General features: G+C 39.0%; 1 protein-coding gene across 1 annotated transcript in view; it reads right to left on the bottom strand.

Moving 5' to 3' along the window:
* Positions 1 to 2479: 2479 nt before the first annotated feature.
* Positions 2480 to 25200, bottom strand: part of RARS (arginyl-tRNA synthetase) — a 29778-nt gene continuing 7057 nt past the window's right edge. Inside the window, exons 4-15 of the mRNA XM_008054835.1 lie at positions 24769 to 24877; positions 24121 to 24221; positions 23363 to 23484; positions 22307 to 22427; positions 19914 to 20043; positions 17908 to 18012; positions 14851 to 15029; positions 14236 to 14345; positions 10223 to 10328; positions 4764 to 4936; positions 4058 to 4305; positions 2480 to 2699 (exon numbers count right to left, since the gene is read on the bottom strand). Of these exons, the coding sequence (XP_008053026.1) occupies positions 2590 to 2699; positions 4058 to 4305; positions 4764 to 4936; positions 10223 to 10328; positions 14236 to 14345; positions 14851 to 15029; positions 17908 to 18012; positions 19914 to 20043; positions 22307 to 22427; positions 23363 to 23484; positions 24121 to 24221; positions 24769 to 24877 (1614 nt within the window). The 3' untranslated portion in view covers positions 2480 to 2589. The remainder of the gene's footprint in view (positions 2700 to 4057; positions 4306 to 4763; positions 4937 to 10222; positions 10329 to 14235; positions 14346 to 14850; positions 15030 to 17907; positions 18013 to 19913; positions 20044 to 22306; positions 22428 to 23362; positions 23485 to 24120; positions 24222 to 24768; positions 24878 to 25200) is intronic.

The following is a 25200-nucleotide window of genomic DNA, read 5'->3' as shown; positions in this document are numbered from 1 at the left end:
TTCTTTTTAAAGTGTGCACAGAAGTGAAGAATAATAAAAAGCAAAGTCTCAACTATTTATTTCAGCACGTGCAAAGTGACAATTCTAACTTATGTAGTTGTGTCAGCTTAAATGGTCAAGTTTTTCTTATAGTGCAAAACATGTAATAGTTTCTTGCAACCTATGGTGTCCAGAGCTATCAAAATTAGTATTGAGGCCGGACTTGGTGGTTCAGCCTGTAATGCCAGCACTTTGGGAGGCTGAAGAAAGTGGACTGCCTGAGCCTGTGGGTTTGAGACCAGTCTGGGCAACTTGGCGAGACCTCATCTCTACAATAAATCAAAAATTAGCCAGGCATTTTAGCGTGCACCTGTATTTCTGGCTACTTGGAAGGCTGAGGTGGAAGGATCACCAGAGCCCAGCAGGTTGACGCTGTGGTGGCCGTGAACATGCCACTACACTCCTGCCTGGGTGACAGAGTGACTCCAACTCAGAAAAATAAAATAAAATCAGTACTATAATTTCCTGGAAAGCAGAGGCCAAGTGTAAGGTCACAGAAAGATCATTTTGTTTGTTAGGAGAAATGAATATAGGATCATATGAAAACTGTCTCTTTTTCTATTAAACAGTAAAATAAATTCTTTTGATCTCTTTTAGAGGTCAAAGTCAAGCTTGAGGGTCATAACAAGTGACCTTAGACTTGAATGAGATCACTTAAGGATAATCTGAAGTCAAGCTAGCTTTGTTTTCTCAAAGGCTAGTACATTACAAGTAGGCTAATCAGGGTTCTACTAGTTCCTAAGGAAAAGTTTCTGATGCTGCTTATATAATCTAACATTTATATTTCCATAAATTATGGAAAGGTAAGGTTTTAAAAATGAGATGAGGTACAGTTATGGTCTCAGGAATCTGAGAGATGATCTATCAGTATATGAACTAATCATGACCTTTGGTTAACGTAACACATCCTCCCAGTCTTTTACTATTATTTCCTACACCTTAGTGAATTCCATTTTTAATGTATAAAATCTCCTAACTCTTCTGACCAGCGCACTCAGCAACCTAGGTAGACTGTCCTTGCAGTTACTAAGCTAACTGCTTAGCTTCCCTGTGTCTGTTGGAGGAAGCAGTGATCTACTGTGGACGCGTTAGTCTTTTACACATCAGTTTGTGTGCAAATCGTCGCCAGTATTATAACTCGTAAAGATCATCAGTAGGGTTCCTTTGAGCTTGGAGGTCTTTGTAAACAACATAAAGTACAGTTCATTTTCATAAAGCATTTTTCTATTGCGTGGTTTCTTTACATGAATTCTCACTTTATTTTTTAATCTGTCTTAGCAGATTGTTAATTATTGACTCAACAATGACTGCGGAGACTTCCCCCAACAACTTCCCTTGCTCCCCACCTTCTGTCTTGCTAAAAGAACTCTAGTTTCATGAAATGAGACATCCCAATCCAGGGGATGAATCTTTTTTTTTTTTTGAGTTGGAGTCTCACTCTGTCACCCAGACTGGAGTGCAGTGGCTGCTCCCAGCCACCACAGCCTCGACCTGCTGGGCTCCGGCGATCCTTCCGTCTCAGCCTTCCAAGTAGCTGGAACTACAGGTGCGCGGCTACCACACCCGGTTATTTTATTTTTCTGAGTTGGAGTCTCACTCTGTCGCCCAGACTGGAGTGCAGTGGCCGCTCCCGGCCACCGCAGCCTCGACCTGCTGGGCTCCAGATCCTTCTGCCTCAGCCTTCCGAGTAGCCAGAACTACAGGCATGCGCTACCACGCCTCGCTGGATTTTTTGATTTATTGTAGGGATGAGGTCTCGCTGCCCAGGCGGGTCTCGAACACACGGGCTCAGTCAATCCACTCACCTCAGTCTCCCAAAGGCGCGGGATGACAGGCTGAGCCACCGAGCCCGGTCAGGAGATGACTCTTGACTAGTCTAAGCAAACCATGGCAGCCCTGCTCTTCTTATTAACATTTTTCTAGCTTCCCTTGTACCAGGACTGACATATGGCCAATGAGATGCCAAGAGTTCACCTGGAACTTCAGGAAAACTTCCCGTGTAAGTTTTCTTGTACCCTGCCCCTGAACTCAGGTTTGTTATATTGTAAATGTTATCTTTTCTTAAAATGGAAATAGCTTGAATTTGGGAGTATAGGCATGAATTTTAATTTTGTTCCTGAGCAATCCAGGGCAGTTTTCTTATCTCTGTGGAGTCTCAGTTCTGTTACTTGTAAAACAGGGATAAGTATTGAGAAACAGTGGGATAAGAAATAAATGGGGCAGTGAAGGTGTGTACAGTTCTTGGGAACTATTAGGGCTCAAACAATAGGATCCCTCATCTAATTAAAATGAATGAAACACATCCTTGTGAGCCAATAAACTCTCACTGTGGTACACAGCCATTTAGGACTAGTGCTCGGCTAGAAATAAGCATATTTGTGAAAGTGACTTTTTTCTTTTTAGAACTCTGATTGTTAAAGATAAAGAACCACATGTTGTATAGTTGGTAATTTTTTTTTTTTACTTGTGTTTGTATTCACATGATTGTAAAAAAGCAAACAGTGCTAATGGCCGCTTTGGTAAAAACACAGTGTTCAAACCTAAGAAGGATTACATTCTCTGGACAGGTTTTATCCCCAAAATGTCGAACCCCTTGGCCATGACAGCAGCTACTGCTTCACATAGCAGCATACGCCACATGTTCACCTTCAACACTTTTCCTGGGAAGATTAAAAAAAAGATATTCATTAATTAATTTGTCCTTGTTTTGAAAATTATTATTACATAATCTATGTTACTTCTGGATTTTACTTTACAAAAATCCACCAGCATTTTGGAGTTTTAACTAGAATCACCATCACCTTAAATTTTAAGGAGAGACAATTCAAAACATAAAGGCATTTCTGTTTCAGAAGTCTGTTTTCAACTAATAAGAGATGTCTGCAATGATTAGAACTATAAAAATTTTTTTATTAACCCTCAAGTAGAACGAGAACATTTTATTTTCCCTTTTATTTATTGACTTTTGAGTCAGGGTCTCATTCTGTCATCCAGGCTAAAGTGTCATGGCAACAATCATGGCTCACCAAAGGCTCGACCTCCTGGGCTCAGGTGATTCTTCCACCTCAGTCTCCCAAGTAGCTGGGACTACAGGCACGCACCACCACAACTGGCTAATTTTTCAATTTCTTATAGAGACATGGTCTTGCTGTGTTGCTTAGGCTGGTCTTAAACTCCTTGGCTTAAGTAATCCTCTTGTCTCAGACTCCCAAAGTGTTGGGATTACAGGCACGAACTACTGCAACTCACCTATTTTTCCTTTTAAAATTCAGAGTTCTTTCCTAGGCCTCATGAACTGAAATAACTATAACTGAAAACTTTAACATCATATTGGTGAGATTTTTTTCCTAACAAAGTTTCGTTATCTGGCATGACTGTCACAAATGCCTGTTTGCCTTGTAACATATCAATTCAGTCTACTTTAATAACTACGTAATACGACAGAGAGCCTAAGAAAAGATATAAACTGCTTTCTTTTTTTTTTTTGAGTTGGGGTCTCACTCTGTCACCCAGGCTGGAGTGCAGTGACACACTCACAGCCATTCCAGCTTTGACCTTCTGGGCTCTGGCGATCATTCCGCCTCAGCCTTCTAAGTAGCTGGAACTACAGATGCATGCTACCATGCCCAGCAAATTTTTTAAAATTTTATTTTATTGTAGAGATGAGGTCTTGCCTAGTTGTCCAGCCTGGTCTCAAACCTGCGGGTTCAGATAATTCACTTAGCTCAGTCTCCCAAAGTGCTGGGATTACAGGCTGAGCCACCGAGCTTGGCCTAAACTGTTGTCTAACAGCAGTTTCCCATTATCAAGAACACTGAAAAGACACATTGTCTTTCATTCCATTTTTTCCCTTATTAGTGCTGGTTCAAATTTGGTCTGTTATGCATTAAACAAATCACTGCACAGTTTTTTGGAAAAAAAGAGGTGGTTTCCATGAATAAAACAAATGTGAAAACCACCCCCAGGCAATTCAAATGCTTGATGGTGCCCCAATACGCCCACTGAATCAGTCACTCACCAGTCTGTCGATCTTTCTCCACACAATAGCAGCTATCATAGAACTCTGTGAAAGTAGTTGCCAGCTCATAGATATAATCACAGAGAGTGTGGAGAAGTAAGTCATCTAAAATCTTTTGCAGAATCTCAGGGAACCGTAAAATGCACCGGCCTAGTTTCCATTCCTTCTCATGGTCCAGAATGATCTTGGTCTCCTGAGCAGCTTTCTGGAGCATCTCTTCATCAATATTAGCCAAACGTGCAATAGACCTGAAAAATCAGGCAATCACCACTACTCCCTTGTGTTAGGCACACTAGTTCTTCTCTACTTAAAAAAGCATAAAGTGACTGACTGGTGCAAATCAGAAACTTTCACCAATTAAAAAGAATTTCTTATAAAAATGGATGAAGTATTTTATTACAGGTCACAATCTTAGAGAAAATGGATAACCTCAGCTAGTGCATTTCATAATATTAAAAGTGGGAATATAATTATTTTAGGGGGTCAGTTGATCTCTTCCTGGTATTTAAACCAAGAGTGAGTAGGAGAATATGTGCCAGAACAAATAGGGACAGGATTAGGAATTCCAAGATAACTTATAATTCTAAAAGAGGATAAAGAGGATATGTGGTATTTGTACATAGAAAAACAAGTCAGAAAAAATTCTGGAATAACTAAGTATACCTCCATTAGACTCAGATTAAAAGCTGTGTCTATCCACAATTACCTGATTCTAGTGAAGGCGTACAATAAGTAAGCAGCTGTATTTCCTCTGTCATCGAGCATTTTGTCAAAGGAGAAGATGTAGTCATTCAACCGGTTATGAGAAAGGTCAGCATACTTGATACAGCCATAAGCAACGGATGTCTGAGCAGCCTTCAATTCCTCTGCAGTTAAGACCTTTGGAAAAAAACAAAAATACTTCCTAGCTTACTGGCCACTGTTTCTACCGCAGTGTCTCAGAGGTAGAAGACTTGGGAAGGGAACTTCTAATACTGCTCTTTTGTCAAAACTTTAATGAAGGTTGACACGGAGGTAGAAGGACATGGGCCAATGTACAAAAAGAAAATGAAAATAAAATGCCAGGCTCGGTGGTTCAGCCTATAATCCCGTGCCTTGGGAGGCTGAGGTGAGTGAACTGCCTGAGCCTGTGGGTTCGAGACCCGCCAGGACAACTTGGTAAGACCTCATCTCTACAATAAATAAAAAATTAGCCGGGTGAGATAGCACGTGCCTGTAGTTCTGGCTACTTGGAAGGCTGAGGCAGAAGGATCGCTGGAGCCCAGCAGGGCAAGGCTGCGGTGTCTGGGAGCCGCCACTGCACTCCAGTCTGGGTGACAGAGTGAGACTCCAACTCAAAAAAAAAAAAAAAAAAAAAAAGGAAAATAAAATGTATCACCATGCACAATGAAGACTGTTTCTTGAGAAACTGGATTTGTAAAATGTCAAATGTCAGCATGAATACTTTCCAATGCATTCAGTAGATATGAAACCAAAAGACCCCATTATTAGTTTATAACTACTTCATACTACAAACATTCTGAGATTACAGGAAACAATATCACAGCAAAATAATAACAATAAATTAGGGTCATAGAAATTAACTGAATTCAAGGATGTATCAAGAGTGGATTAAAGAACTCATGGATGTTTTGCTAATATCTGGTGATGTATTCTAAAGCATTATTTGGCCACAAGTAGGTGACTAAGGATTTTGGTTCTGGCCACAATAGACTAGCTTGTAGCAGACTAACCTTTCCATCAAAAGTAACTACATAAAAGTTGGGTTAAACTTATAAAACAATGGTTTGAAGTCACTAGAGAGCATCAATATAAGCAAAGTTTGAGGGGCTATAATTCTTGGAAGAAAGAAAGCACAGGATATGGGTTCAATGCTCACCTGGCTCTCCCCTAAGAACACTTTCCAAATCACTATGTGGTGGGCAAGGAGGACAGAACCCAAGCAGAAAGAAGTGGTCTTACTGGGGTAAGAAGACAGATTCAGAGACTGGAGCTGCCAAAGAATTGAGGACAAAATCCCCAGGAAGAGGGACCACAGAGAAGTAAAAAACTCTGTGAATAAACTTCTTTCATATTGTCATATGGGGCTATTGCTTTGTCAATCTCTGATCTGTACACATCGCTCTTTGAGTTATGGCCACCATGTTTCTTGGCTTTGGCCCCCTCCCCTAACTTAGGGAGGTGCATCTTCTCCCTCTCTCCAATTTACCACCATACTGGCTAATTTTTTGATTTTTCACAGAGATGAGGCCTTGTCAATTTGCCCAGGCTATTCTCTAACCCCTGGGCTCAGGCAATCCTCTTGCCTCTACCTCCCGAAGTGCTGCAATTACAGGTGTGAACCATTGCACCAGGGTACCCTGAATTTAATCATGAAAAAATATCAGACAAATCCAACCACATGACATTATGCAGGATAAACTCACCAGTAGCCTTCAAAAGTGTCAAGGTCATGAAAAACAAAGAATGACCAAGGAACTGCCCAGATTAAAGAAAATAAGGGGACATGACAAGTAAATGCCACGTTATCCCAGATTGGATCTTGAACTAGAAAGAGGATATCAGTGTGACCAATGGTGAAACCTGAATAATGTCTGCAGATGAGTTAATGCTATTATATCAATGTTGATTTCTTGATTTTGGTAATCATAATATAGCTATGTAAAATATTTGTATTTGGGGAAGCTACATGAAAGACACACGGAAATTTTTGTACTATTTCACAACTTTTTAAATGTCTAAAATTATTTTAAAATAAAAAGTTTAAAGAAAACTGTGATTAATGTGCTCAAAAAAATTAAGAGGAATAAAAGGACAAAACTGGATGAGAAAATAAACATTTCAACAGATACCCTGAATACAGAACAACAAAATATAATATCAGAAGTAGAAAATATTCGAAAATGAAGCAGAGAGGAAAAAAACCCAGAGCATTAAAAAACGGGACACAATGAATGCTTCTAACATATCTGTACTTGGAGATCCAGAAATAACAGATTAGGGAAAAGAAGTAACATTTGAAGACATATGGTTTGAGAATTTTCCTAAACTGATGAAAGAACTCAATAGAGTCAGGAAGCTAAGCACCCCCCACAAACAAGATAAAAACATAAGACAAAACAAAGCAAAACAGCTCCTTAAAACTACACTTAGGCATTTTTTAGTCAAACAAAGTTGAAGAAAACACTAAAAATAGTAGATAATCTCAAAGGAGCAAAAATAAAACTTACAACTGATTTTCAAAAGAGACTATGGAAGCTAGAAGAGAGTGGAATGTCACCTTGATTTTTTTTTTTTTTTTTTTTTGAGTTGTGTCTCACTCTGTCACCCAGACTGGAGTGCAGTGGCCGCTCCCGGCCACCGTAGCCTAGACCTGCTGGGCTCCGGCGATCCTTCCGCCTCAGCCTTCCAAGTAGCTGGAACTACAGGCACGCACTACCATGCCCGAATAGTTTTTTGATTTATTGTAGAGATGAGGTCTCACCAAGTTGCCCAGGCGGGTCTCGAACTCATGGGCTCAGGCAATCCACTCACCTCAGCCTCTCAAAGGCGTGGGATTACAGGCTGAGCCACTAAGCCCGGCTTTAAAATGCTGAAAGAAAACAGCTGCCAAACTTGAATTCTATACTCAGTAAAAAGACTATTCAAACCTGAAGGCAACATAAAAACATTTTCAGACAAACAAAAATGCTGATAGAGTTTTGTAACCAGCAGACCTGTGCTCCAACAACTAAACAAAAACAAACAAACAAAAACTAAAGGAAATCCTCACTCTGAAGGAAAATAATCCCAGATGGAAGCAAAAACCTACAGGAAGAAACACACAGGAAGTACACGGGAAAGGGTAAATATGTGGTTAAATAAAAATATTGATAGTTTAAAACAAAAAAATAAAAAAGGACAAAGGACTTGAACAGATCACAAAAGATTATCTAAATGGTCAATTAGTCTAAGAAAAGACTGTCAACTTTGTTTTTCATTAGGGAAATCCAGGTTTTCACCACAGTGAGATATTACTACACATGCACCAGAAAGGCTAAAATAAAAAAGCTGACTAAACCAAGTGTTGGTAAATGTGGCATGGTAAAACTTCCATATGTCAAGTAATGGTAGCATATAATGGCTATAACTTTCTCCTTGGCATTTTTTTTTTGTGTGTGTGGAAAAGATAGATTTTTTAATAACTGTTTTCACCATGTTAAGTTATATAGTTATAAAGTAGTTAGAAATTTATGAAAGGGTAGTATGGTTTAAAATCTCTTTGGCCATTTTTAATGAAGTTAAACATAAGCCAATCCTACAACCCAACAATGTTCAAAATAACCTCTTATTCCTAACAGTCAACAAGTGAAAACAATTATAATGTCCATCAACAGAAAAATAGGTAAACAAAATGTGGCACATTCATACACTGAATACTAGTCAGCAATAAAAACAAACCAACTACTGATATACATGGAAAAGAGCAAATGCTGTAAAATTTTATTATACGAAATACCACAATAAACAAAAGTGACTTATAGTGATAGGAAAACTTCTGGGGGTAATGGAAATATACCCTGATTGAGTGGTATTACAAAATATATCTACATACGTAAAGATCACCATGCTATGCATTTTCCCATACATATAAAATTAATTTTCAAAAATAATAGCTGGGGTGTTCAAATAAATAAAAGAGTCAAAGCAGCTTTTGTCAGCAGGCAAAAGAAACAAACTGGCTGGGTGACTAAACTTTTCACCTCATTATGCCAGACGTGCCTGGGCCAGTATTATAAGGCAATACTACTTCAGAGATACCAGCTAGGTAGACTTGGCTATCATCTACTAGAAGTAGAAAGACTCTCCCATTCCTTCTGCTGGCAATGGAAATTGAGCAGGTGGAAAGGATTAGTCTTAAAATCTGCCTTCATACTCTCTAAGTTGTCAATGATCTATCTGAACCAAGCATGAGAGCCTCTCCTCAAAGTACCCTTTTTTGTGTTTGATTTTCATGTCTATATCTCATTCTCATTTCTCTCCACAATTTTACTCTTTTATTTACAGTAGTGTGCTCACTCCAGAATATGACTTCACTTGCTGGAGCGTTAAGGACACAAGACCTTTTGCACCTCAACCCTTGACCTTGTCTGCTATTCCAGTCTTAGAAATTCTTTTTCTCACTGACCTTTCTTCATTTTTACATCATTTCTCCAAATTCCACACAAACTGAACCATATTTCTTCCTACAGGTGCTATGGAGCCCATCACGTTGCCTGCTCTGGTGGTTTTGAGTGGTAAGTGTTGATTGCCATGGCGACTTAACAGAATCTCCCAGCGAAGGAGCTCATCTAAGTTGGAGAATCAAACTCCTTCAGTTTACAATGTTCTCCTATGAAGGGGAACTCCCATTAAGAAGCTGCATGAACAAAGGAGGTATAAGTCATGGTCTTCTGTAATAGCCAACAACTGTATTTTCAAAATAAATGCTCAGCAACTCACAATTATTTAATGTACAATATGAGGGGGGACCCCCCAAAAAATAGTTTTTGGAGTACAGGCCCCTTGCAGTATAGGCTTATACAGCTTCGTAAATGTTCTAGGAATCCACTGGCATCAATGTGCCAACTAGTGTTGTTGTGAGAGGCTGCATTTGCCTTCAGTGAATTTTTTTTTGAGGTTCTTTCAATGTGTTTGTCCATTTCACGATGGGTGATTTACAAGCACACCTGCCCACACTATGCTGAGTGTTCAGCAGTTTTTGGCCAAAAGCAGCATAACCTCTATGTCCCACCCACCCTATTCACCCAATCTCACCTTTAGTGACTTTTTTTGTTTCTCTGGATAAAAAGTTGTCAAAGGGAAATGTTTTGTTGATGTGGAAGATGTGAAACAAAAAAACTGCAGAAGCACTAAAAGGCATAAAAACTGACAAGTTTAAAAACTGTTTTGAGCAGTGGAAAAGGCATCTTGATAGGAGAGTACTTTGAAGGTGATTGAAGCTTAAATATGTAAGAATATATACATTTTTAAATAAAGAAATTCCTTTTTTTGGATCCCCCTCAAACAAATCTGAACACATATGCCTGCCCTGAATGGACTGACTCCTCATAATTCTCTTGATGGAAACCAAAATGAAAAATCACAATTCATGGCACACATTATGCCAATAAGGACTTGGATTACCTTGTCTCTTTCTTTTTCCTTCAATTTGTCCATAGATCGTTTTAGTCCCTCGTCTAGAAGGTCTATAAGACGTACTGTTTCACCTGAACGTGTTTTGAACTTCTTCCTAAAAAAATTCAAAAGCTCCAGTCAGACAGATTTTGAAACAGATCTTTCAACTTAGAAATCTTTAAAATGAAGGTTTGAGGGACCTGACCACAAAGTGTAACATATGTCTGTTTCAAACCTCTAAGGTATATGTTTCCCTGGGAACTATTAAGAAAAAACGTGAAGCTGGGCTCGGTGACTCAGCCTGTAATCCCGCACTTTGGGAGGCTGAGGTGAGTAGATTGCTTGAACCTGCGGGTTCGAGACCCACCTGGGCAACTTGGCGAGACCTCATCTCTACAACAAATCAAAAAATTAGCCGGGCGTGGTAGCGCTCGCCTGTAGTTCCAGCTACTTGGAAGGCAGAGGCAGAAGGATCGCCAGAGCCCAGCAGGTTGAGGATGCAGTGGCCAGGAGTGGCCACTGCACTCCTGTCTGGGCGACAGAGTGAGACTCCAACTCAAAAAAAGAAAAAACATGATGCCAATGGTAACACTGCCTTACTTTAGTCAGCAACCAGGGAAGGTGCCTAAAAGAAAGAGGGAGCTGCTTTCAAGTGTCTGTCATCTCTAGCTCTCAACTAAGGGCCTCCTATACTTTGGCCTCTAATGGCACCTCTCTACAGTTTCACCTTTAATGTATTCCCTAACAGAAAGAAAGACGGTATTTGTTAAATTGTTTACTTTCCTGAAACAAAACACAAAATTGGGTTTAGTTGTTTATTTATTTATTTATTTTTGAGTGGGAGTCTCATTTTGTCACCCAGGCTGGAGGGCAGTGGCATGCTCCCTGCCACCGCAGCCTTGACCTGTTGGGCTCAGGCGATCCTTCCACCTCAGCTTTCCAAGTAGGGGGAACTATAGGCAGACGCCACCATGCCCAGCTAATTTTTTGATTTATTGTAGAGATGAGGTCTCACCAAGTTGCCCAGGCTGATCTCAAACCCGCAGACTCAGGCAATCCTCTCACCTTGGTTTCCCAAAGTGCTGGGATTATAAACGTGAGTTATTGCGCCCGGCTACATGTTTATTTCTAGAAATGCAAAGTCAGCCAATTCTTTAATGGAATCTCATTTACACTTCTCTGTACAGTAACTCACTCCTCTTGTTCAGTGGCAAACAATCCTGTATGCGTATCAGAATCACCTGGTGAGGTTTAAAAAAATAGGCAGCCAGGGTCCCATTCAGAACTGCTATCAGAATCCCCATGGATAGGGCAAAAGCACTGACAAGCACTTCTCTGAGCAGTTGTATTATTAAAAACCATTTTGAGAAAACTGGATTTTACCTATAAAACAGAGCAGAAGTTTGCATGACATCAAGAATATAATTTGTCTTTATCCTTTTAGGTTGAAAATCCTTTGAACAAATGAAGAATGCTTTTCTATCAAACACAAAGTCTACCAAAATAAATGTGCTACTTTCTATTAAAGTTTTATTTCCATTGGCTGGGACCTCCTAAAATGTTAAATATACAAGGTTTTAGCCTAGGCAACATAGTGAGACCTTATCTCTACAAAAAAATCAACAAATTAGCTGAGTGTGGTGGCACGGGCCTGTAGTCTCAGCTACTCAGGAGGCTAAGGCAGAAGCATCACCTGAGTTCAGGAGGTTGAGGATGTGGTTAGTTGTGGTCATGCCACTGCAATTCAGCCTGGTTGACAAAGTGAGACTCCAACTCATTCCTTTATTATCTCATTAATATATTATATATTTCCATGGCTTGTTTGATATACCCTTCTTGAATTCCAACAATTTCCAAATCTCTGATAAAATAAAACTCATCATAAAGCCCAGTCAAAATGCTAAAGGAAGTTTTCCTTAATGTCTCTTCTTTACAATAACCAGTTCTTTCAGTTACTCCTTACCTGCACCTGCCTTGAATTTTTTTTTGTGCTGGTCTACTCTAACCAGTGGTTCTACCATGAGGAACGTACATCTGAGTACCAATAGAGCTTTTAAAAAACACAGGTGCCAAATACCTACTTTAGACCTAGTTAAGTCAAAAACTTCCACAGTGGGGCCTTGCATGTATATTTTCATAGGCTCCACAGAAAATTGCTGTGCTCTAGACGATAGGCTTCTTCAAGGAAGAGGCTATACTCTATGTCTCTGTATACAATGTGGAGCCCCCAGCCAACACCAAGCACAAGCAGGTGCTTAATAAACATATGTTCAAGGAACAGAATAAAGATAATACAATTAAAAATATCTATTGTACAATAAATTAAAAATAAAAGACACTATAAGTAACATTCAACTCACTGGTAAATTTACTTTTTTTATTGAGTTGGGAGTCTCACTCTGTTACCCAGGCTGGAGTGCAGTGGCATGCTCATGGCCATCATAGCCTCGACCAGCTGGGCTCAGGTGATCGTTCTGCCTTAGCCTTCCAAGTAGCTGGAACCACAGGCGCACGCCACCACACTCGGCCAATTTTTTGATTTATTGTAGAGAAGAGGTCTTGCCAAGTTGCCCAGGCTGGTCTAGAACCCCTGGATTCTTACCTCCACCTCCCAAAGTGAGCTACCACGCCTGGCCGGTAAATTTTTAAGTACTTTCTTAAGATCATAAATCCTATAATAAGAACCTGTTGTTTTTTGATTTCAAAAAAGTGCAGCTCCACAGATAGTCACATATAATTAGAAACGATTGTTTCCAACAAGGTCTTTAACCTCCATGTAATTTGTAACTAAAATAGTACCATGACACACCTAACCTGCCTTATACATGCTTAATTAGGACTTTTGTACACTGAGAGGCAAAACATGTTGTGCTACTTCATGTGGTTTTTAGAAGCATTACCACCTCTGGGGATGGTAATAGTTAGGCCTTGTCACCAAATCTAAGATACACAGCGTGTGGCAAGTGATCCTAAGACACTAATGAATTTAAGCCGTTAAAATGTAAAAAATGTTATACCTTTGAATTGATGAATATTGTGTATATACATATATATCTGATTTATTTACCTTTTTATTTCATAAATATTGAACAGAATTTGGGAAAATTGGAAAACAGAAAAACTAAAAGTATGAATATTAATATATATGTCTCAATAAACTTAGTATTTTTGAGGTAAACACACAAATAAAGAAGTGAATCTTTTGTTTTTTTTAAGAGTTGGAGTCTCACTCTGTCGTCCAGGCTGGAGTGCAGTTGCACTCTCAAAATGGCCACCGCAGCCTCAACCTTCCAAGTAACTGGAACTATAAGTTAGAGTAGACAACACACACAAAAAAATTCAAGGCAGGCGTAGGTAGGGAGTAACTGAAAGGACCGGTTATTGCAAAGAAGAGTCTACAGGTGCGTGCCACCATGTCCAGCTAATTTTTTGATCTTTATTGTAGAGATGAGGTCTCGCCGAGTTGCACAGGCTGGTCTTGAACCCGTGGGCTCAAGCAATCCTCTCACCTCAGCCTCCATCTGATTTCCCTCCCAAAGTGCTGGGATTATAGGCGTGAGTCACTGCGCCTGGCCAAAGCAGTGAATCTTAAAAGTCAATCTCAATAAACGTAAACCTTTTGACCAATCATTCAACTGTGAAGGAAGCAACAAAGACATTTATAATATCTTGTTGAATAGTTTCTCTGAAATCTGAGGAGGCAATGCTAAAGATTTGACAATTTACATCTGTGAGAGTGGAAACCGCTTTATAATCTGTAAAGTCTACAGTATGGTTTTCATCCAACTTTATACATACCGTCTCCCCTAAGAGGCTACATTCCCTGGCAGTGATGAGACACAGATACAAACCGGCTCAGTTAACTTTACTACAACATATGAAGCGTATGTTACAGCATACGCAGACTAAAGAAAATTGTGGACTTTTTCAATTCCGACACAATAGCAAATGAAATGTAGCTTCTTACAAAGAAATGTAGGGATCGGGTATATCATTGCCATCATCAGAGTTTCTAGACTTACTTGTCTTCCCCTAACACCACACCAAATCCAGCATGGGATACCCGAGTTGCTTTAGGGTCATACCAGCCAATCATTTGAGCAGCAGCAAATATTGTCTGGAAGTGCACAGCCTACAAAGCAACAGAAATAGAAAGTTACTTGCTCGTTGTCTTAAAAAAAAAAGAAGAAGAAAAAAGAGGGTTTAGGGATAAAGATTTTAAAAGTTTAAATCAACCCACAAATCTTGTGAGCCAAATGTTATTATAAAACCTCTTCTTTTATTGAGAAACAGTAAGAGTGAGACTTATACTTTCTAATATGTTCAAAGGTTTTAAAAGCAGGGTTACATGCAATAACAATTTAAAGTTTAGGTCCCACAATAACCCTAATGATAGGAACAGCTGTGATTCAGAGAAGTAACCTCCTCAAGTTTGTGGAGACAAGCTGGAAAGCTGGGAAGGGGCCAGTTTAGCTGGGTTGAAAACCTGTTCTTTCTCCTATGTTACAATGATGTTTTGAATCTTAGTCTATGGGGAAAATCTATACAGTTATCTACTGTCAAATGCCACCAACCTCACTATACTGTCTTACCTCTGATCAGATAAAGTAAGAACATATACAAAACTACAAACTCACTTGTCCACTGTCTACCACATAGATAATCATATCTGCTTTTTCCTCAAATAGTCTTTGTTTAATAGCAGCCAGGTCAGACGTATCATAAGTATAACCTCCATCTGATTTCACTATGGTTAATGGTATGGAACACCCTGGGACAAACACGATCTTTCTGCCATCATCCACTTGCACAAATCCTAGGAAAGAGAAACTTCATTAATAAAGGTAACAGAACTCTGAAGGAATATGAACGTGTAGTCATCTGAGGAGTATTTTAAATAATATGGAAAGCTAAAGAAATCACACACTGGCCGGGCACAGTGGCTCAGGCCTGTAATCCCAGCACTTTGGGAGGTGGAGGCAAGAGGATTGCCTGAGACCAGGGGTTCGAGACCTGCCTGGGCAACTTGGTGAGACCTCATCTCTACAATAAATTAAAAAAAAATTAGCCGGGCATGGTGGCTTGCGCCTGTAGTGCCAGCTACTTGGAAGGATGAGGTGGAAGGATCGCCTGAGCCCAGCAGGTCAAGACTGCGGTGGCTGTAAGTGTGCCACTGCACTACAGCCGGGGCAATAGAGTAAGATTCCAACTCAAAACAAAAGAGAAAAGAGAGAAAAAAAGAAATCACACACTTTTTTTTCTCACCATGATCTACTATAAAAGCCTTGAAAAATGGTTACAGTCAGGGCTGTCTGAATGCCCAGGTGCTTCCAGAGATCAGGTCAGACATCCTGGCAGTTTTCTGGACTCATACTACACGGCTCCCAAACTCTAGTTGGAGCCCACCTACACAGCAGGCCCAGAACATGAAAATCTGTGCTTTGCTTTCAAGCTGGAGTTATAACCTTCATCTTGGAGAAAGATGTAGTTCCTATATTGGTCTCTTACAATGTGCTGAAAAGCAGTTAACATTGTCCCAAGGTCCCGGAAACAGGATTTCGTATTTGGAGTGGAGAAGTGGAAAGAAAAGAGTACTTATGATGAAAAAGGCAAAACTTTTGACTGCAAGAAAGGATAGGAAGGGACATGATGATAATGTATTCTTTATTTATGCCTAAGAATATGATGGCTAGGTATGAGTGCCACTATGTGCCAAATACTAAGCAAGTCTTAAATTTAACCTTCACAATAACTCTATGTTGTAAATAGCTCTATGCTTTTCTATAGTTTAGAAAATGGAGGTTGGCAATGTGAACACAGTAAAAAAACAGTGGTTAAAAATGTAAGCTATAAAGCCAGACTGTCTAGGTTTGAATCTCAGACTTGTCATTTATTAGCTATGCAACCTTGGGAAATTACTAATGTCTCTGTTTTCTCATAAAATAAACATTTAAAAAATTTAATTAATTTATTTTTTGTAGAAACGGGGATGACTATGTTGTCCAAACTGGTCTGGAACTTAATCTCAAGCAATTCTCCTACCTCAGCCTCCCAAAGTGCTGGGATTACAGGTGTGAGCCACTGTGTCCAACAAGTCTTTTTTTCATTCCGTTTCTACTTTTAAAAGTTATAAAAAGAAAAAAAAAGCCAATTCTGGCTGAGTATGACAGGTGAAGAAGAAAAAAATCAGCTGGGCATGGTGGTATATGCCTGTAGTCCCAGCTATGTAAAGGCTGAGGTGGGAGGATCGCTTGAATCCAAGAGGTTGAGGCTGCAGTGAGCTATAATCACACCACTGCACTCCAGCCTGGGCAACAGAGCAAGACTCTTTCTAAAATAAAATAAAAATAAATAAAGTAATAAAGACAACTGATTGAAAAATATAAACTATATTAAAATTCCAGACATTAATTTTAAAAATCAAACACCTCACTTGTCACATCTGGAAGAGGCTCTGAAACAAACCTATTACTTTGACAATTGATAAAGAAAGAAAAAAGAGAATCAAGTACTTACACTATCTGTTTTATATGAATTGCACCTCAGGACAAAATAACTATGTGGCAAAGTTTTGCATAGGAGACTCCCGGGTAACAAATGGAGGAGAAATGACAGAAAACACTACTATTTTCCAGCGTCTGATGAACTGGTGGATCAAAGTCATAATTATAAATAGCTGTTAAACACATTCATGACCAGCAAATTTTTCACTTTCCTAATACTGAGGGCAGGTGAAAATAAAAAATCTGAAGCTGGCTGCTGCAAACTTCTGTCGTTAAGCATAAGTGAAATGGTCTCTTCTAAATTGTCATCTTTTTCACGATATAGCTGAAAGTCCCAGACATATCCAGTATTTACCTCAGAAACCACTCTAACTAGCATGCTGTACTTTGTGTTTTTATTCGGATTATAAACCCAAAAAGACAGTCTTCCATGCAGGTAAATTCACATCAGCAGCAACCAGGAACAGAATTTGTAATGACAAATTCACGTCAGTGGTCGTGAATGAGTTAAAACCATTAGGGAAAAAGTCTGATGGGGCAACTTAGAGAGATCAGACTGACAACACCTGAACCCACTAATCAATCTTAACATCACAAAAAGAGACAACCAGACATTGCTTGCATTCTTATAAATAAAAAAACTCCCCAACTCCCACACAAAAAAAGAAAACACAAATCCTAATCTAATGAAGCCTCTTTAGAAAATACAGATGAGAAATTATGTTCAATAATACCATATGGAAAATTCTATAGAACAAACGGCCCAGTTCAATAATAAAATAAAAAAGGGAAAATCTGTAGATTTATAGAACTCAAGATACACACCAAACACATATAATGTGCAGTCTAAAAAAATGATTAAAATAATTATAAATCAACTTGGAAAATCTGAACTGCCTACCATTAATGGTATTAACGAATTATTGATTTTCTTGATGTGGTAATGATACTCTGGTTTTTGGGTAGAGGAAGAACCTGCTCTTTTAGTGACACATACCACAGTAGCTACGGATGGAATTACATGATGTAAGCAGTGTACATAAGGTACAGACACACTAAAGTGGTTAGCATTCATGATCATTGAAGCTGAATGATGAGTACATGAAGTTGGGGGTTATTATCAATTCTTTCCACTTTTCCTATGTTTGAAAATTTCCATAATACAAAGCTGAACAAAAGTAGAGTACTTACCTTTATCTTCAAATTCCTTTACAATATCATTCATCCTATCTTGATAAAAGGATTCCCCTCTCTCTATTACAGAGATATCCAATGCATCGTAGATTTTATTAAACTCTAGGGAAGAAATAGCACTAAATAAAAATACACAAGAATTTAAGCAAACAGGAAACACACTTCTTATATTAGAATAAATGTATTATTTCATAGAAACATTTCGAAGGAAATTAATTACATTAAAATGTGTGACACAGAACAGTATATGAGTACATGCTACCATTTTGAAAAGAGAAAGAATTTGGTAAAATACACATCAAAATATTAACAATGAGCGAACCTACAGATAACTTGTCTTTTCCTGACTACTTCTTACATAACTTTTTAAAATTCTTTTTTTTTTTTAGTCGAGTCTCACTCTGTTGCTCAGGCAAGAGCACTGGCAAGATCACAGCTCACCAGTCATGACCTCCTGGGCTCAGGCGATCCTCCCTCCTCAGCCTCCTGAGTAGCTGGGATTACAGGTGCATACAACCACACCAGGCTAGTTTTTAAAATTTTTTGTAGAGACAAAGTCTTGCTACATTGCCTAGGTTGGTCTTGAGCTCATGGGTTCAAGTGATTCTCCCACTTCAGTTTCCCAAAGTGCTAGAATTACAAATGTGAGCCAGCCTAAAAATTAATTCTTAAAAAATATAAATGAGCCGGGCTCAGTGGCTCAGCCTGTAATCCCGCGCCTTTGGGAGGCTGAGGTGAGTGAATTGCCTGAGCCCGCAGGTTTGAGACCCGCCTGGGCAGCGAGACCTCATCTCTACAATAAATCAAAAAATCAGCCGGGCGTGGTAGCGCAGGCCTGTAATTCTGGCTACTTGGAAGGCTGAGGTGGAAGGATCGCTGGAGCCCAGCAGGTCGAGGCTGCGGTGGCTGGGAGCGGCCATTGCACTCCAGTCTGGGTGACAGAGTGAGACTCCAACTCAAAAAAAATAAATATATATATATAAATGAGGCTGGGTGCAGTGGCTCATGCCTATAATCCCGACACTTTGGGAAGCTGAGACAAGAAGACTGCCTGAGCCCACAAGTTCAAGGTCAGCCTGGGCAAGTTGGCGAGACCTCGCCTCTATAATAAATCATAAAAGTAACTGGGTACAGTGGTGCAAGCCTGTAGTTCCAGCTGCTTGGAAGGCTGAGGCAGAAGGATCACCTGAGCCCAGCAGGTTGAGGCTGTGGTGGCCATGAGTGTGCCAACTGCACTCCAGTCTGAGCGACAGTGAGACTCCAACTTCAAAAAAAAAAAAAAAAGACTGACTAGAGGCCAGTAATAAAGACTCCAACTCAAAAGTAAACAAACAAATAAATAAATAAAAATTCTAAGTGTTTTATAGCACTGGTTGCTGCTGTGAATAGAATCCTTCCTTTTTTCTTTCCACTCTTTTTTTCTAATTAATTTTTGCTGACTTTCAAGGAAGCTCAATTTTATATCTGCCTGCCTTATTAAACTTCATGATTAGTTGTTTCAGAAAAATATTTTAGGAAAAAAGCTATAAGCCCATACTCAAAAGCTGAAAATGTCATTCAATGAGTATCATGTGTTCTCACTCATAAGCGGACCTTTAACAATTACCGTAACACTATAAGAAAAGAATTGGCCATCAACAAGAGTACCTGCATGATCAATGTTTATACCTAACCCTGGATTGTACCCACATCTCTATAATAAAAATTAAAAAGAAAAAGAAAAGGATTGGCAGTAGCAGAAAACTTCTGGGGGTGGGGTAGAGGGTAAGAGGAGGCCGGATTGGCAGAAGAGGGAATCTGCTGGGGGTGGGGGGACATACCTCATCAACAAGGATACCTGAGCAATGAACATTTGTATACTTAACCCTGAATTATACCCCACATCTTTTAAAATAAAAAATTAAAAGAGAGGAATAAAATCTCATTCAAGGTAAATTCTGAATAAAGACACATGGAAACTACGTGTGTAGTATTTGCTGAATGAACAAGCCCCAGAAACTCACCTTGGCGGGAGACATCACAGATAAGCTTCCAAGCTTTTATAAAATCTGGGTTTTTGCTCTGGAGCAGAACAACACACTGATATGCTCGCTTCTTAAATTCCTCCTCAGTATCAAACCTTTTCTTAGATTCCTGTGTTTAAAAATAAAGTTTGTAAAAAGATACTTTATATCTAGAAAAAAATGTACCCCATTTCTAAACACACACAAGTAAAAGGTCAGAACACTAGCTCTACCTCAAAAGTCAAGAATATTGTCATAAAGGAATGTGCCAAAGAACCGTATAATTTCTTTTAAAAAATAATTTTTCTTGACATTACTGACCTCACACCACAGTCCTCCCTCCACTTTTCCAATTCACAGAAGCCTAGCCAATGCTTTTGTGTTCAAAGAGAGTTAATAAAGAAGAGATAGCAGGTAGGACTGAATTTTCTGTGCCTTGTTTTCTATTTTGGACATAATCCTGAATGAAAAACTTACTTTTTATAAATTAAAAAGAAGTTGATTTCAATGTTTTATTTTTATTTTGAAAGCTATACATACTTACCTAAAAAAAAATTACTGTTAATTGCACCCTAAACTAACCAGTGATAACATATGGTGTATAAATCCAGATTTTTCTTTGCAAATAAAGACTTTAACAAAAATTGGAAATGGTTTTTCTTTCTGTGGTTTCTGGATTGTAGCGATGTGTTTTTAATAATTTCTTGCACTAATAGATCAGCCTTATCATATTCAATGTACAGAACTCCAACAGATGATTTTAACATTAGTTACCTTATCAGTCTCATATCAGTAAACACTTAGCTTACTTCCAATAGAAAACACCTACCAAAGGCCAAAAAACAAAAACTCTTCACAAATGTTTACTTTTTAATGCGGTAATCCTATTCTTGGGTAGTTGTCTATCATAAGAAAATAATTTTTCTTTTTCTGCTTTTTGAGTTGGAGTCTCACTCTGTCGCCCAGACTGGAGTGCAGTGGCACGCTCCCAGCCACCACAGCCTCAACCTGCTGAGCTCTGGCGATCCTTCTGCCTCAGCCTTCCAAGTAGCCGGAATTACAGGTGCGCGTTACCACGCCTGGCTAGTTTTTGATTTATTGCAGAGACAAGGTCTCGCCAAGTTGCCCGGGCAGGTCTCAAACCCACGGGCTCAGGCAATCCTCTTGCCTCGGCCTCCCAAAGTGCTGGGATTACAGGCTGAACCACTGAGCATGGCCAAGAAAATAATTTTTAAATGAGAATTAACCTACATGTACAAAATTATTTACTGGATAACAGCAGCCCCCCTCCCCCACCAAAACAAAACAAAGTTCACCAAGAGATTAATGGTACAGCAATTTAACAAAACAGTGTGCCGTCAGTTGGGTGTGGTGGCTCATGCTTGTAATTCCAGCACTTTGGGAAGCAGGCTAAAGGGTTGTCTGAGCCCATGGATTTGAGACTAGCCTGGGCAACATGGTGAGACCTTGTCTCTACAATAAATCAAAAAATAAGCTGGGCATGGTGGTGCATGTCTATAGTTCCAGCTACTTGGAAGGCTGAGGCAGCAGGATCGCCTGAGCCCAGCAAGTCGAGGCTGCGGTGGCCGTGACTGTACCACTGCACAGCAGCCTGGGTGACACAGTGAGACTCTGACTCCAAAAAAAAAAAAAAGTGCAGTCATAACATAAAGCAATATGCAAAAATTTTGTTAAACACAAAACGAAAACTATTATAATGATAAATGATGTAGTAAGTGTTTGTATATGGATATAGATAAGTCGAGGAGTCAAAAGTTAACCACAGTGAGTGTTATAATTATGGATGATATAAAATGTGTCTTTGTAAAACTGTTCTACATAAACTTAATGATATTTACAAGATATATAAAATTGAGAATAGCATGAAAAAATTATAAATATCAAAATACATTTTAATTAACAAACTCTGAAATTCACCTAACAATATGTAATGTGGCCGAATTCAACGCTTAACAGAGAAACAAAGGCAGATAGATATAGATAACATAATAAACAAAGTAAAGACATGTTAAGAGGTAGGGATGGCTGTTTCTGGGCATACAACCAAATGCAATGGATCTAGGTAGGAGTTTTAAAACATTTAGCTTTCCAACTCAATGAAATGGCTTTTCTTTTCATCCATGTGATGCTGTATAATTATGGCTAGGCCAGTGTAAGTGAACCAAGTTTTTATGTTTTTCAAGTAATTTAAGTTTAAGAGTGTGTCACTTATAAAGAAAGACTAGGACATGAGTGGAACCATGGCCTTCGGAAGTTTAGTAACTTTCATTTAATGCCACAGTAGTTTTAAAAACCATTTGTAACTCCCTAGGAAAAACGGAAATTATGATAAATGTTAAACACAAATACTGTAATAATAAATGGTATCAAACCTTATAAAAGGCCTGAAGATCCCCAATAGGAGGTGAAACTGTTAAGTAATCTGGAAATTTATCTTGCAGGTGAGCGATGAGCATGCCAAACTGGGTCCCCCAATCTCCTACGTGGTTTAACCTAATACCAATCAGAGAATATAAAATCATTTTTAAGATGATAGAGATGTTTAAGTTATATTAGAGGAATTATATTCCATTAGGAACCACTAATGTGCCAGTACATCACCATTTATTAGTATCTGATTACTTGGTTTTTTCCACAAGAGACAAAGATTACATCTGTTCCATTCAGCTCAATGAACAGAGACTACATAGAGCAGGCATCTAAGATTTGCTGAAGGAATGAATTTCCTATCAATGGACTATAATCTGTTTACTGCATAGCTAATTGGGACAATGACAGCAGGGCCAAAGTTGGTCATTTCCATAATTTTACGAAAATTTAACTTTTAAGCCAATTATCTTTGTGTAATTTAGACCAATGGCTCACAAATGTTAATAAACAAAATTCCTGAAAATATGTTAATCCAACCACTTCTCTCTCTCTTCTTTGCTCTAATCCCAAACACCAGCTCACCTCTCAAGTAGAATATTATGATATTCTCTCACTTACTGCTCCAGTTCCCTCCTTCCTTGCCTAGCTTCTTCACAGTACAGCCAGAATGCTTCTTTCCAATGGTTTCCCACTGCACTTGGAATAAAACCCCAATGTCCCACCATGGCCTACAAGACTCAACATAATCTGTTTCTTGCCTATGTTCTCTCCCCTTACTAGGATATAAACCACTGGTATACAGTAAGTCCTCAAGAAACATTTATGGAAGGAATGGAGTTTTATCCTTGGTTCCAATTAGAATATAAAAGAAAACAAAAAAGGTTCAGAGGCAATCAGGACATATTCTGAAAGCTTACTGAGTGACTACAAATCAGAACTAGACTTATGAACCAGTGATTTAGTAAAATACTCTCTCAAGTGAGATGTTTCATGTTCTATGAAATTTTCCAAACAGGACAACGGGGCAAAAGAAAAGAAAGTAAGGCAAGAGCACATACCTGAGGACATCATATCCTGCGAATTCAAAGAGGCGGCTCATGCTTTCGCCTATGATGGTTGACCTGAGGTGGCCCACGTGCATCTCCTTAGCTATATTGGGAGAGGAAAAGTCAACAATAACCTGGGACAGACAAGAAAAAGACAAAGATTTTTTTAATGGGGGCATAAACATTTTATCCTAGCAACACATTTATTAAAAACATATTTAATAATAAATTCAGACAAACATGAACTTGGGTTGTATTCATCTATGCTAGATTTTCTGATAGATCTACTGGTACATTATTAACTAAACAAGAATCAAATTCACTTATACAAATTATCCATCCTTTATTTCAGCGGTACCTGCCTAGAGTGTCAGTTGGCTACCTCAAATGCCTCGTGGAATGAAGAGAAAAAAAAATGCATTAACATGATAGTCCCAGGAGAAACACTACTTTACAACCATGTTCATAACCCCAAATATTAATGATTAAATCTCAATATAAAAAGTGAAAGTCATTCTCAGTTAGAGCAGTTTCCATGTTTTATTTTTTTTGTTTATTTTTTTAAAGAGACAGGGTCTCATTATGCTGCTTAGTGGAGTACAGTGGTTATTCACAGGTACAATCATAGCACACTGCAGTCTCTAATTTCTGGGCTCAAGTGATTCCCTGCTTCAGCTTCCCAAGTAGCTGAAACTACCAGCACATGTAATGGTGCCTGGTTCCATGCGGGTCTAAGATACAAATATATCCAAAGAAAATTGTATATATACCTTTTTATTCTCTCCAAGAGCAGGTAGTTTAACTCCATTCACCAGGAGATTGGTCAACTGTTCTGACACAAAATCCTTTCTTAAGTGGACATTAATAAAACCTAATAGATAGAAGAGAAAAAAAATATTAGATAGTCTCTTATGTTGAATGACTGCTGAATTCCAAGGATTTGCTCCAGACGCTTATCTGGCTCTGCCCAAACTCTTCAGGATTCCAATACCACTTGGGGCTTTGATTTGAGCTCTCATAAGCTTCTGTCCCAGTATCTATTTTAAAGTCAGTACTCTTTTGAAAGCCTCATAAGTAATTCAAGGCCCTTTCACTTTCAGTAAACAATCTGTTCACCTCTTAACAGATAAAAGAGGGCTCTTTGGCCAGATTTATCTACCACTGTATATCCTCTTTTTGCTGAGGAAAGCTGAATTACAGGGAGGCAAAGTAACTCATCCAAGATCAGGCAGCTAAGTGGTAGCTGAGTCTAGACTAAAACTTCAGTTTCCTAACTCACAATCCAAAGTGCTTTAACTGTCTTGTTCAGCATTGTAAGTTTTAACCCTGCATTTAATTAAAATGGTTTTTGGGTTTTTTTTTAATTTCAAAAAGGACTCATCATCAATATGATTATTAAGAAGGATAACATGTCATACCAGGACCAGCAATTTCAACTTTTTCAATACATTCGTTATCTGGGAGGTGCTTGGTAATGTTTTCAGCAATTTCTCTTGGATTAACTTTCTGTTCCTTGGCTTTGAGCATCTATAACACAATATAAAATGATACATTACACAACAGGTTTCAGCAAGTTACTCTGAAATGCACAACTGACAAAAAGCATGAGATGCATTTTACGTACAATCCATCAAAAAGCAGATGCAAGCCGGGCTCGGGGGCTCAACTTGTAATCCCAGCACTTGGGGAGGCCGAGGTGAGTGGATTGCGTGAGCCTGTGGGTTCGAGACCTGCCTGGGCAAGTTGGCGAGCCCTCATCTCTACAATAAATAAAAAAAAATTAGCCGAGCGTGGTAGCGCACGCCTGTAGTTCCAGCTACTTGGAAGGCTGAGGCGGAAGGACCGCCGGA

This window comes from Carlito syrichta, unplaced genomic scaffold, assembly GCF_000164805.1.
Source record: "Carlito syrichta isolate Samal-C Ts95f unplaced genomic scaffold, Tarsius_syrichta-2.0.1 Scaffold301542, whole genome shotgun sequence".
In the NCBI taxonomy this organism is placed as follows: Eukaryota; Metazoa; Chordata; class Mammalia; order Primates; family Tarsiidae; genus Carlito; species Carlito syrichta.
This window is presented reverse-complemented; position numbering and strand designations above follow the sequence as displayed.